This window comes from Prionailurus bengalensis, chromosome D4 (assembly GCF_016509475.1).
Source record: "Prionailurus bengalensis isolate Pbe53 chromosome D4, Fcat_Pben_1.1_paternal_pri, whole genome shotgun sequence".
Lineage (NCBI taxonomy): Eukaryota > Metazoa > Chordata > Mammalia > Carnivora > Felidae > Prionailurus > Prionailurus bengalensis.
The window spans coordinates 73,096,077-73,108,852 of NC_057359.1; the positions used below are offsets into that span (position 1 = coordinate 73,096,077).

At 50.0% G+C, this 12,776-nt stretch overlaps 1 protein-coding gene across 2 annotated transcripts in view; it reads left to right on the top strand.

Moving 5' to 3' along the window:
* Positions 1 to 3,596: 3,596 nt before the first annotated feature.
* Positions 3,597 to 12,776, top strand: part of SNX30 (sorting nexin family member 30) — a 116,558-nt gene continuing 107,378 nt past the window's right edge. The window contains exon 1 of one of the 2 annotated variants that reach the window (XM_043566620.1): positions 3,597 to 3,907. In XM_043566620.1, the coding sequence (XP_043422555.1) occupies positions 3,752 to 3,907 (156 nt within the window). In that variant the 5' untranslated portion in view covers positions 3,597 to 3,751. The remainder of the gene's footprint in view (positions 3,908 to 12,776) is intronic. The other variant, XM_043566621.1, reaches the window with a different exon arrangement.

The following is a 12,776-nucleotide window of genomic DNA, read 5'->3' on the forward strand; positions in this document are numbered from 1 at the left end:
TTAGAGAAATGGGTGGAGCTCAGAGAACAGTGTTTCTCAAAGTGCAGTTTACAGATCAGCATCAGTATCACCGAGAGACTTGTTTAAAAATGTTGATTCCAGGCCCACGCAGAATCAGAATCTCTTGGATAGGGCCTAAAAATTTTCATTTTAACAAATTCACAGGTGGATCTGAGGCACCAGCTCCATGGCCTGGGTTGCATTATCTACTGCAGAAGGTCTCAGTGCTTTGGGGGCCAGGAGTCTCGATATGGAAATACAAAATGATCCTATGATTTAGCCACAAGCCTCTCTGCTGGTTCTGGGGCAAGGTCCAATTTCTTGTTTACAAAACTCTTCAGATCCTGGCCTCAAGTGGACCTGCTGGCTTTTTCTTTTTCTTGGGACATCACTGGCTGAATTAGATTGTCCATACAATTTTGCCTGTGTTGGCGATAGTGTCTTCTCAGTTGCCCTCTTGTTTGAGACAGGCTTCTGTGGCTTTCTACATGTCATTCTGAATGCTCTTTGAAAACCCCCTTTGTCCTCATCAGCCATCCACTTCAGAAGTGGTGGTGTTATTTTGAGGCAGGGTTTGGGATGCCGTATAAAATAAAGCTACGATTGTATTAAAAACCAGGAGAGGATAAGCAGCTAACACAAACATGAATAAGGCCTAAGCACATGCTGTACCAGGGGAGAGAAAGAGAGAATGCTTTGTTGCGACTCTGCTTTGTTTCTGAGGTCTGGGTGCTCGTGTAAAGCCCAGATAGACTTGCTGGTAAGGTTTACAGGATTCCGGCTTGGCAAACTTAAAAAATTCTGGGGTCCAAGACCCTGTCTCATGAAAGGTGCCAGCTTAAGTGCCTAAGATTCCCTTTGGATGCCGGAAGGCTCCATCCTGTGTTCTTGGGTTGGTGGCATCTACCCTGTGCTCCCACGTACATATAATATCCAGTGTGTTCTTCCTCAGAACTCAGCCCTAGAGATCCAAGCTTCCCTCCATAAACTCCAGCAAAGACGAGAACCTTCCGCTCAGATATAAAAACTTCACATTTCCTCCTTCCCACCATGTTGCTCTGAAAACTTTTAGTAGCACAGTCACATACTGTAGGACACTTAACGTTATTTCAATGGCAGTTTCCCACCACAAGGAATACTAAAATACAACAGGAAGTGGTGAGTATGAATAGGCAGTTCTGGGCTAAATTTGAATGGTGGAAACTTTATACCAAAATGTTTTCCATGGAAGTTCACTTTCTTTAGTTTTGATGACTACCCAGTGGATCATTGTGGCCAGATGCCATTGACCAACCAGGAAACTGGAAAATAAATAAACTCTTTCGTATGGCCTTTTAGGAACTCTGGTTTTCTGGGTTTTATTTTTTGTTTTTGGGAGGAGCACAGAAAAATGGTACTCTGACCCAAACGAAGCAAACAGAGGAGTTTGGAGTGCAGCATGTTCAGTTATGAAAACTCTATAATTATTGTTTTGTAACAATAGTAGAGAAAACCGGATAGAGGGGGAAAGGAAGGGAATGAACATTTAGGGAGTGTCTGTTCTGCATCAGCATTTTGCTAGGAACGTTACCTGCAGAATATGCTATTTCACAGCCACCACCAAGGTAACTATTATTATGCGCTCCCTCCTTTCTAGGTTAGGAAACAGGTTCATTAAGGTTAGGAAACTTGATCATGGTCACCCACTTGTAGTGACGAAGCAGGAATCCAAATGTGGCTCTCTTTTCACTCTTTCCTGGTGACCTGAGGAGAAAGCTATGTGGAGTCTTCGTAAAATAAGATCTCTATTATGTTAAGGTGGCCTGGTTGTTAAAATAAATAACACTATTCTGTAAAAATCACCTATATTATACATCTATAGAACATTCATTTCTAGTTATATCCGTGCTACATACTTTGATGTTATAAGAACAGTTAATAGGGTCTGTAGTCATTGTAAGCAGCCCTTGAATATAAAAGTATTAATTTTACCCATCTCCAGGAGGACCAGACGTTGGCATTCCTGGGAGGTAGACAAGAAGCAGAATTTAAAGTTGTTCCCAGTGCCCTCCGTGTCCTATTGTCCCCAAACAAGGCAGACCCATGTGGGGGAGAGAAAAGCTGGTAACTTGAGGGCTAAGGCTCAGCGAATTACCCCAGGGGAAATAAGGTCTTTGAAGCTCAGCGAGTCTCTGAGTGATATTTTAGCTCAGCTTCAATTCTTTGCATTCTCCTCCAGCTGAAGGATCACTTGTTTCTTCATAAAGGCATGGTGGAGACCACAGTGAATCCCAACTTCAAGATCTGTCAGGTGAGGGGCGCCTGGGTGGCTCAGTCGGTTGAGCATCTGACTCTTGATTTCCGCTCAGGTCATGATCTCAGTTTCATGAATTTGGAGGCCTGAGGCTCTGTGCTGACAAGAGTGGATGCAGCCTGCCTGGGTTTCTCTCTCTCCCTCTCTCTCCGCCCCTCCCCCACTCGCCCGCGTGCTCTCTCGCTCTCTCTCTCTCTCTCAAAATAAACTTAAAAAATAAAATAAAATCTTAAAGATTTGTCAGATGAAACTGGACAAACCTAAAGAGGTTGGAAATCCATAGGCAAAAATACTCCCTACCCATTCCTTTGCTAGAAGCCATCTATTCTTGCGCAGACTGATGCCCCCTACTGACCTGGCCCTAAGAAAATGCGGAGACAGGTAAGGTGGTTAAAGTCGGTGAACTTCCACCCCAAACGGGTCAAGTAACGCCTTGACTATCTCCACTCTGCTAGCAAATAAAAACGAGAATTCAGCCCAGCCAAAGGCCTAGAAAGGAAGCACAAACGCATGAAAAATTGGGTTCTCTCAAAAGGCACAGTTGGGTCAAGGTGTGAGTCTGGGTCCTACATCATTCGTAGCACTCCCTCCCTTTCTGATGCTCCCTCCTCTGAGGTTCACCGAGAGGGCCTGGGGATCTCTAGGCGCGCTTGGTCAGAACCCTCACACGGCCTCCTTGAATTCCCTTCTAGGTTTCCCACCCCGTGTCCTCCAGCTCCTTTGCGCCTCACAGTCTTTTATGCCATTCCTATAATATGCGGCGTGATTCCTTCCATTTTGGGTTATCTTCGAGGCCAGGCGATCCCGACTCCCGTGCGGGCCCCAAAGCCCCCAGCCCCCCGCATGCCTGCCGCGGGCGCCTCAGTAAACGCGGGCGGAATGGAACAGGATGCTCCAACGTCTTTTTCCACCTCTGATTTCCGTTAAATATTTGTCCGGGGGCCGCGCGCAGCCTCCACAGGGTAGCCTCTTGGAGGCAAGGGTGGCCACGCGGAGGACAGCGGCCGAGGGCTCAGGGCGCACTTCCTGCGGGCGGCGGGCGGGGGCGGAGCTTCGGGCGCGCCTCATCGTCCTCCCTCCTTCCCTCCTCCCCTCCTCCCTCCCCTCCTCCCGGGCAGGCCGAGGCGCCGCGGGGGCGGGGCCGCGAGCGGGCTGGGCGGCGTGGCGGAGCTGGCTGGGCGCCCCCGGCCAAGGTGCGAGCGAACCGCGGCGGGCTCGGGCGCGGAGCGGGGGCGCGCGGCGCGGAGCAGCCCAGCCCAGCGCAGCCGGGCCCGGAGCCTCGCGGGTAGACACGAGCCGGCGGGCGGCGGCGGCGGCGGCGGGGGTGGTTCTCAGCCCGGCCGGTGCAGGGCCTCCGACCGACCGCGGCCGAGCGGGGCCTGGCCGCGGGCGCCGGGGAAGCCCGCCGCGGCGGGCACAGGAGGAAGCGGCGGCGGCGCGTCCCGAGCCGTGCGCGCCATGTCGGGCGGGCCCCCCAAGGGCCTGCCGTCCACCGGGCCCCACTCCCTGCTCGACATGCCGCACCCGCTGGCCGGCTCCAGCAGCGAGGAGGCCGTGGGCGGCGACAGCACGCCCAGCCCGGACCTGCTGATGGCCCGCAGCTTCGGCGACAAGGTGGGGCGCGCGGGGCTGGGGACCCGGAGGCGCGTTTCGCTCTCGCGGGGGATGGTGGACCCGGAGCTCTCCCTCCGGGCCCCGGGCCGCGCCCACCCTGGCGCCCCTGCCCGGGGGCGGGCGTTCCCTGGCTCCCGAGAGCCATCGGAAAATCGTCCCTCCCGGCCGCCCCCGCGGGGTCGTAGCCGCAGGGGGGGGGGGGCGGCAGGAGGGGGCGGGCATGCCCCGCCGTGACGGGTCGCGAGCGCGGGTGACAGCTGGAGGGGAGGGGTCCTGGCCGCGTGGTGCGGCCAGTGGCGGGTGTGCAGTGCCCGGCGCGTGTGCCCTGGGATGGGGTCCCGAGTTCCTCCCGGTGCATCCGCGAAGGCTGAGCTGCCGGGTGACTTGTAGCTCCCCTACTTTTCTGGCACTGTAAAGAAGCAGGAGTTAATGGTTTTCCCTGGTGGGAGCGGCAGTGTTGGTCTTGCTGCCCGAGTCGTCTTCCTCACGCTCTGTCATGTGGGGAGTGATCTTTGTTTAGGTTTGCTGTGTGCCCCGAGGAGTCACCTGACTCAGACCCCGGCCGGCGGGTGGGGAGAGTCTCGCTGTGGTTTTCTGTCTGGGGCTCTTTCTTTCACCTCTCACGGCCTTCCACACTGTTTAGTTTTGTCAGAGGCCCGTTTTTTGTGGTTGATGGAAGGAAAGCTCGCCCTTTGACCTTCTTTGTGCAGAAGGAAGCTCCTGATATTCTTACAGCGGCATAATAATCCTGCTGCTTTGAGAGACAGCAGAGTACGGTGAAGGGCGAGGGGCGGCATCCCCATGACCCCCTGCCCCATGGCCATTTCAGCTGTGACCAGGACTTGAGCTGTGATTCTCTCAGCGCTGCTGTGGCCACCTACTCACCGATATGCAGAAATTAGAATTGTTCTCAACACTTGTGATCAGGACTCCCTCCTCCCAGTAAAATACTGAATGAATTCCTCCTTGTCCCAATGTTAAATGCAATCAGAGGGGACCTCTTTCCCCCGTAGATGGGAGGGCATGTGATACAATAAAAATGAGTATTAGTGCACTGAGCACTCAAAATGGCTATGGAGGGGGACTTGATGTACCTTCCTGAAAGAGTTTATGAAAGCCAGGAGTGGGGAGTAGAGCATTAGGAGCAAAAAGACTTAAAAAGCTAATTAAACCAATGAATTGAGCAGGTTGAGGTGTGTGTTGTGGGGGAGGGGGTTCCTTGTGATTATTTCTCTTTATTTTATAGATGACAAACTGTATGAAGAGTTATGTTGCTTGGAACTACCTTGCCCATATTTGACGTTCAATAAGTAATTGTCAAATGACTGAAAGAATAATTTGTTGCTCTCTTAAAGACAAATTGTTCCTGCATGCATGTGTGCATGTAGGATACGAAGTTAAACCTTCTGATTTCCTTCTCAGGATAGTGAATTATTGCTGTGTAACAAATTACACCAAAATTTAGCACCCGCAGATAGTTTGTGTGGGTCAATAGTGTCATGTCATCCAGGAGCAGCTGAGCTGGGTGGTTCTGACTCCGGTCTCTTTTGAGGTAGCAGTCAAGGCGTTGACCAGGGCTGGGGTCATCTGAAGATTGGGTTGGGGGAGGATCAGCTTCCAGGCTCATTCACTTGGCTGTTGACAGGCCTTAGTTCCTCTTTATAGGGCGGCTTGCCATGGCAGCTAGTTTTCCCCCAGAGAAAGTGGTCCAAGAGAGCAAGTGATCCCAAGACTCAAGCTATACTCTTGTATGATCTAATCTTGGAAGTGACATAATTCTGCCGTATTCTATTGGTCACACTGCTAGTACAAAGTGGGAAGAGGGTATAAATGTAGGAGGTAGGGGTCCCTGGGTGACTCAGTCCGTTGAGCATCTGACTTTGGGTTTTGGCTCGGGTCATGACCCCAGGGTTGTGGGATCAAGTCCTGTGTCCGGCTCTGTGCTGGGCGTGGGGTCTGTTTGGGATTCTCTCTCTCCCTCTGCCTCTGTCTTGCCCCCATGTGTGCACACGCCTCACATTCTCTCTTTCTATGCCTCTCTCAAATAAAAAAAATAAATAAAATCTTTAAAAAATATATCAGGAGACAGGGATTATTTGGCTATCTTGAATGCTGGATGACACTGATGGCTATTTTAGTTATTTATTTTAAAGGTTTTTAAAATTTATTATTATTTACTAATTGCGATACCCAACGTAGGGCTTGAACTCATGACCTTGAGATCAAGAGTCACATGGCTCTTTTTTACTGGGGCAGCTAGGTGCCCCCACTAATGGCTATTTTAAACATTTGCTTAGCGATCCACTCTTGGAGGACACTTGTCTCAGAAATATGGGCATTTTACTAATAAATACTGGGAGGACAAATGCCCTGTACCACCAAGGTCTTGTTGGTGGGCAGGAAGTCAGGCCCAAGTCTAATTACTCCTGGCTTCCAGTTCTAGGAGAAGACAGTCTTGAAGCCATTATTATTAATTATTGAATATTTAATAAGTCTCCATACAGCTGTAAGAAGCATCAAAATGACATCACTCCCAAGGGCCTGATTTATAGTAAGCCACTTTTCCTTGGAGGCTAAGTAATGTAATTTCTTTCTCTGACTGGAAGTAATATTTTCCTTGAATCTTGGCATGCATGTATGTTCTAGCAACTCTGGAGAAATTTCTGTAGAGAGAAGCTAGCATGCAACAGAGGTGAGTCAGGACCAGTGGAAGGAAGGCTTCTCTTTGCCCTGCTTTCTCTTGCCCAGGCAGCATGCGGGTCATTGGAGGACAGGTAGGAAAGCTGAGTGCTGTGATCGGTCTTTGAAAAGAAACCTGTTTTCTTGCCTTTTTGGACAGTGCATTGTGACCCTGGATGCCTGGTTCAGAGTCAGTTCTGGGATTGGAGAACGAGGGTTTGACAGGCTGCTCGTGGTGCAGGGTTATTGTATTATGCGGAGGAGAATTGCTTTCTGTGGGCCCAGGATGTTGCCAAGCACAGGGAAGTCTTGTGTCTCGGTCCAGCAGACGCTACTGAGTGGCATCTGGGATGCTTGCTTGAGAAGGAGCAGCAACCAAATATGCCCTTTTCATCCACTGCCTTTGAAAATCATCCAAACCTTGGAGTTACGGGAGAATCCTTCCTATCTTCCCAGGGTTGCGTGAATTCTTTTCATGCCAGCTGAACTCACCAGGCCTTCTATCCCCACATCCTTCATCTCCTCCTAAAATGTAAATAAACCACTTGACCTGCCTCGCTTTTTTACTTTCATCTGCAAACCACTCTGGGCTACTTCTCCCCTGACTCAGCCTCCAACTCCTGCGTGCCTCCCAGAACTTAACACCAAGCCCGCTCAAGCCCCAGCTGTGGTTAACAACCCTTCCCACATCCTCAACCTCTTCACTGAACTCTTCTGCCTACTTCCTGCCCTCTTAGGTTACTGCTTCTGCCAAAGTCTTCAAAATGGAGCTGTCTTTTCCTCCTGTACTCCACTTATATCAGGATCAGGAGATGGAGGTCAGTTTCCTTTCTCTCCACTGCCCTTTTTTTTAATTTAAAAAATTTTTTTAAACATTTATTTATTTTTGAGAGAGAGACAGAGCATAAGTGGGGTCGGGGCAGAGAGAGAGAGGCAGACACAGAATCCGAAGCAGGCTCCAGGCTCTTTCTGAGCTGTCAGCACAGAGCCTGATGCGGGGCTCAGACTCATGAACCGTGAGATCATGACCTGAGCTGAAGTTGGACGCTTAGCCAACTGAGCCACCCAGGTGCCCCTCCACTGCCTTTTATAAACCAAGCTCTGCTCCCTGGAGGCTCATGTCATTTTATTTGTTCATTCACGTATTTGAGGACCTACTATGAGATAGGCACTGTTCCAGGAACTTGAGATGAGTCAACCAGTGAATACCGCTGCCCTCATGGGGTACTTTTTGTGACTATATACTATGTTATATAAAAAATGCTATGGGAGGGAGAAAAAGTAGGATGAGGGGAGTCAGGATCACTGGCTGTGGGAGGGGGATTTGGAGAGGCTTTACTGAGAACTTGAGATTTGAGTAGAGACTTGGAGGAGATGAGGGATGGAATTAGTGAGTGGAAAGCTGGAGGAGTGTCCTTCTAGGTGGAAGGAACAGCCAAAGCAAAGTCTTGAAGGCATCTGCCTAGTGTGGACTGGAAGAGCCCAGAAGCCAGTGTGGCTGGGGCGGAGTGAACGGTGGAGAGTTGGCCGACAGCAGAGAGGGGAAGGGTCCGGATTGTGTAGGGCCTCATAGGTCACCCTGAGAACAGGCCTTTACTTTGAGTGCCATTGCAGTGTCTCCAGCAGAAGGAGGGACATGATTTGACTTATATGTTGAAAAGGCTCACACAGGCTGTTGAATTGAGAATCCTTTATATGGCTCTTCCACTGAATTCATTTCCTTTTAGTTAAAAGGACATAAACCAAGTGCAAACTGGCCGAAGGGGGGGGAAAAAAAAGCCTCCTGGCTTATGTTTTTGAAAAGCCCAGGTATTTTGGTTTCAGGAGTGGCTGGAACTAGGTATTCAAATGATATTGGGAATCTGTCACCCCATCTCTTGGCTTTGCTTTCTTCTGTGTTAGTTTTATTCTCAAGCTAGTGAAGGGATACCTTCTACAAATAAGCTTCACAACTTCAGCAGAAAGAGAGCACCTCTTTGCTGAGCGCTCCAGCAAAAGCCCTGGGCTGCTGTCTCATGGGCCTAAATCGGGTAAGTGCCGAAACCAAGCTCTGTAAGTCGGATGCCCAGACCTGCACCAGGTCCTCATCTTTGGAGAGAGGAGAAGGGAAGTTTTTGGTAGGTCTGTTTGTTTGAACTGTGAAATGTACATGCAAAGTATATAAAATGTATCCATATGGTTTGAAGAATAAAATGTATCTCCAAGGTTTAAAGAACAACAAACACTCATGTTCCTACCCCCCAGATTAAGAGAATATTACTAGTATTTTATTTTATTTATTTATTAAAAAAAATTTTTTTAAATTTATTTATTTTTGAGAGACAAAGCATGAGTGGGGGAGCGGGGTGGTACAGAGAGAGAGGGAGACAGAATCTGAAGCAGGCTCCAGGCTCCGAGCTGTCAGCACAGAGTCTGACATGGGGCTTGAACTCATGGACTGTGAGATCATGACCTGAGCTGAAGTAGGATGCTTAACTGACCGAGCCACTCAGGTGCCCCTTATTTATTTATTTTTAAAGATTTTATTTTTAAGTAATTTTTATTACTTTAAATTTCTTTAAATTAAATTAATTCTAAAATTAAATTACTTTAATTTTAAGTAATTAAAGATTTTAATTTTTAAGTAACCTAATGTGGGGCTCGAACTCACAACCCTGAGATCAAGAGTTGCACACTCTACCAACGGAGCCAGCCAGGCACCCACAAGAATATTACGAGTATTTTAGAAGCCCCACGCGTGCCTGGGGAGGATGGAGGTGGTTACCAAAGCAGGATCAGGAGGCTGCTAACAGAAGGAGGAACAAAGGAATGTGAGGCAAGCAGAAACAAATGTCCGTTATAGGCCTTCCACGACCTTTTTCTTCCCTGTCATTTCTAACTTGCCGGCCTTTCACGCTTCTTCATTAAAATCTCTAGACCCCAAGTCACTGTCTTCTCAAGTCATGCCCTCACCTCACGGTGACTCTGTTCAAAGCTACAAAACTATCAGCTTCTTGACTTGAATCTGCACACACCTTTACCTCTTTTTTAATTCAGTTGCCCTCTCCCTGGCCACAGCCTTGCGCTATAATGCCCAGAACGGTTCGGGCTCAGAGATAATGCCATCAGATATCTTCTCTTGCCTTACCGTCCCCTCAGTTAGTCATTACTGCCTGCACCTGTTCTCTGACCACTTGTACTTCCCTCCCTTCTTTATTTTGTATTTTTATTTTTTATTTAAGTAATCTCTACATCCCACATGGAGCTTGAACTCATGACCCTGAGATAAGGAGTCACCTGCTCTTCTGACTGAGCCAGCCAGGTGTCCCTCACCTCCCTCCTTTAGATGGGGTGGCTCATCTCATCAGTTGCTCCCTCCACTTCCTTTCTTCGACTCCCTTCTCTCCTCCTTTTATACCCAGTCTGGATCATTCCATTGCTTCAGATCTTTTCCTGCACCTTGAGAATTGCTGCCAGTGTAAATTCACTGGTTTTAACCACAACTGGGGCCTCAGTGGTGCTGGGCACTCCTTTCTTTCCATAGAGGCTCCCGTTCTGTGCCATGGCTGATCTGATGCTTTTCTCTGTTCCTCACACCTCCCCCTCCCCCCATTCTACCCTCCCATTCTGCTGATGAGAAGACAGAAGCCACCATAAAAGAACTTCCTTTTTCCAGACTGTGAAATGATGTGAATCCGTAGCCATTGTTTCTTGGTTGCCCCAGTCGCTGTAGAAGGGATTCTAAGGCACCCCTGGACTGTATGGCCCGCCCCCTCTGGCCTCTCTGAGACTTCTCTCCGTTCATCATCCTCACCCATTTCTGTGTCTTCACATTCCCTCTCACCTGGCTCATTCTATCAATAAACATACTCAGGGCGCCTGGATGGCTCAGTCGGTTAAGCCTCGGACTTCAGCACCAGCGATGATCTCAAGCACCGCGTGAGTTCAAGCACCGCGTCCGGCTCCGTGCTGACAGCTCTGAGCCTGGAGCCTGCTTCGGATTCTGTGTCTCCCTCTCTCTCTGCCCCTCCCTGGCTCGTGTTCTCTCTCTCTCTCTCTCTCTCTCTTAAAAACAAATAAACATTAATAAACATCTTCAGGTCACCGTTGCTTCTTAAACCAGGAGTAAAGACAACTTTGCCGTGATGCCTTTTGTTTTCTTTCCCCGTTTCGTGGTCTGTTTTGTGACTGCTCTTCACAGACAGACTTTTTGAAAGTAAGGTCTGCTACTCTTCCTAACTCCTCAGCCTGCCGCTGTCGGGTTTCTGACTTCACTAGCCGAGTCCCCTTGTGACTTCCTTCTCGCAAAATCCAGTAGGTGCTTCACGGTCCCTATCCATCCTGACCTCTTGGCAGGTTGCACTTGCGCTGTTGAGTACCCTCTTACTTGAAATACTCTTTGCTTGGCACTCCAGAGCCAGCTTGTCAAATCCCAGCCCCGCCCGTCTTCAGTCTTTGTGAACCTCTCTGAGCCTCCGTGTCGTCATCTGTAAAAAGGGGACAACAGAAGTACCTGTATCACAAGGTTGATAGGAAGATCTGGGGAGTTCATGCCTAGAGTAGTGCCTGATAAGTAGTGAGCCTTTAATAAATGTGAGGTGCTGATGGTGGTTATCCCCAGGTATTATACTCTCCGTATTTTCTTGTGCGTTTCTGCCCATTCTCTGTCAATGTCTGTGTCAGTCGTGGTCAGGTCAGGGTGAAAGGCCCCTTAGGTGTTTCCAGCTGAGAGCCTATAATCCAGGGAATTAATCACATCAGTGATGAAAAACGTGAGAAGTCAAGAAGATGGTGAGATTAACCCGGAGAGAAGCAACCGCAAGGAAACTGCTGTCACTGTCAGCGCTGGAGGGTCAGTGGGAGGAGGTGGTGTAGAATCTAGGAGCTTCTGTGGGAACTAGAGCTGTGGCAGGGCTGCTCAACAAGAGTGGGGTCCACAGAGGGGGATAACCCTGGAGAGAAGCAGCTGCTGCCAGGGATGCTTATCTGAACCAGAGGGAAAGTGTTTCGGGGTGTCGGGGGCAGGGGGAAACACACTGGCCTCTCTGGTCTTTCATCAGTATCTTCCATTGACCAAAATATCTTCCTTGGTGGACATGAGACTCTAGCAGAGCCAAACAGTCTTTCTTGGGTCTTTGCTCAGATGGGTGCTGGTGGAAAGAGCATCTCTTTCTGGTAGCCCGTGAACCTCTGTTTGCTGCAGTGTGGAGAGTGCCCGCTGAAGAATGAGGCCAGAGAGGAAAGTGGAGCTGGGAGAGAAAGAGGGGGAAAGGCCCTGAAGACCACCTGAGTCCTGGATCCGCCTGTGCTGGCAATGCCTGAAGCTAGCACTGCCTCTTGGTTCCAGAAGGTCACGGATTCCCTTTTACTGACACTGTTTTGAGTTGTGTTTGTCACTTGACACTTCAGAAAAATGTTGACCGAGGGGCGCCTGGGTGGCTCAGTTGGTTGAGCGTCCGGCTTCAGCTCGGTCGGATCTCGCAGTTCATGGGTTTGAGCCCGGCGTTGGGCTCTGTGGTGATGTCCTGTGCATCAGCTACGGTGCTCTGTTCCTGTTGGTCAGCCCCGCCATCAGGGCGTATGCCTACGCATCAGCTATGGTGGCGGAGGTGGTGTCTTCACGAGGTCCTTGGAGTTTGGGGAGCCTTTTTGGTCTAGGTGGGCAAAGCGTCACGGGCTGAGGGAGTAGCTGGAGCAAAGCTCCTGAGATGAGAAAGACCTGTGCCCGCTGGAATTGGGTTGAGTCTAGTCATGTGTTGGGATGGGTTTTGAGGGTCTAGAGTGGGGATTAGTGAGAGAGGAGGCAGGGAAACCGGTCAGGAGGTAGCCGAAGACGCGGGGCTCGGACTCACGATCCGGGAGATCGTGACCTGAGCCATCTGAGCAAAAATCAAGAGCTGGATGTTTAACCGACCGAGCCACCCAGGCCACCCCTTAGCTTTTATTTCTTAGGCAGTAGCCAACCCTGGAGGGTTTTCGAGAGGGCGAACGTGCGGTCAGCACTTGGGACGGGGAGTGACTGGCAGAGAAAGATGTCGTGGGAGTGCTAGCCGGGGATTTAGGTTGGGGCCGTTGCCTGCAAGAGGAAAGAGTAGGACATTAAGAATGGCTTGTTTTGGTGCAGTGGGGGTGACTGGTGCCCTCCCGGAGAGGGGCACACGGACTGGGGAGCAAGCATGAGCAGGAAGTGGAGAGATGACTAGGGTGCAGT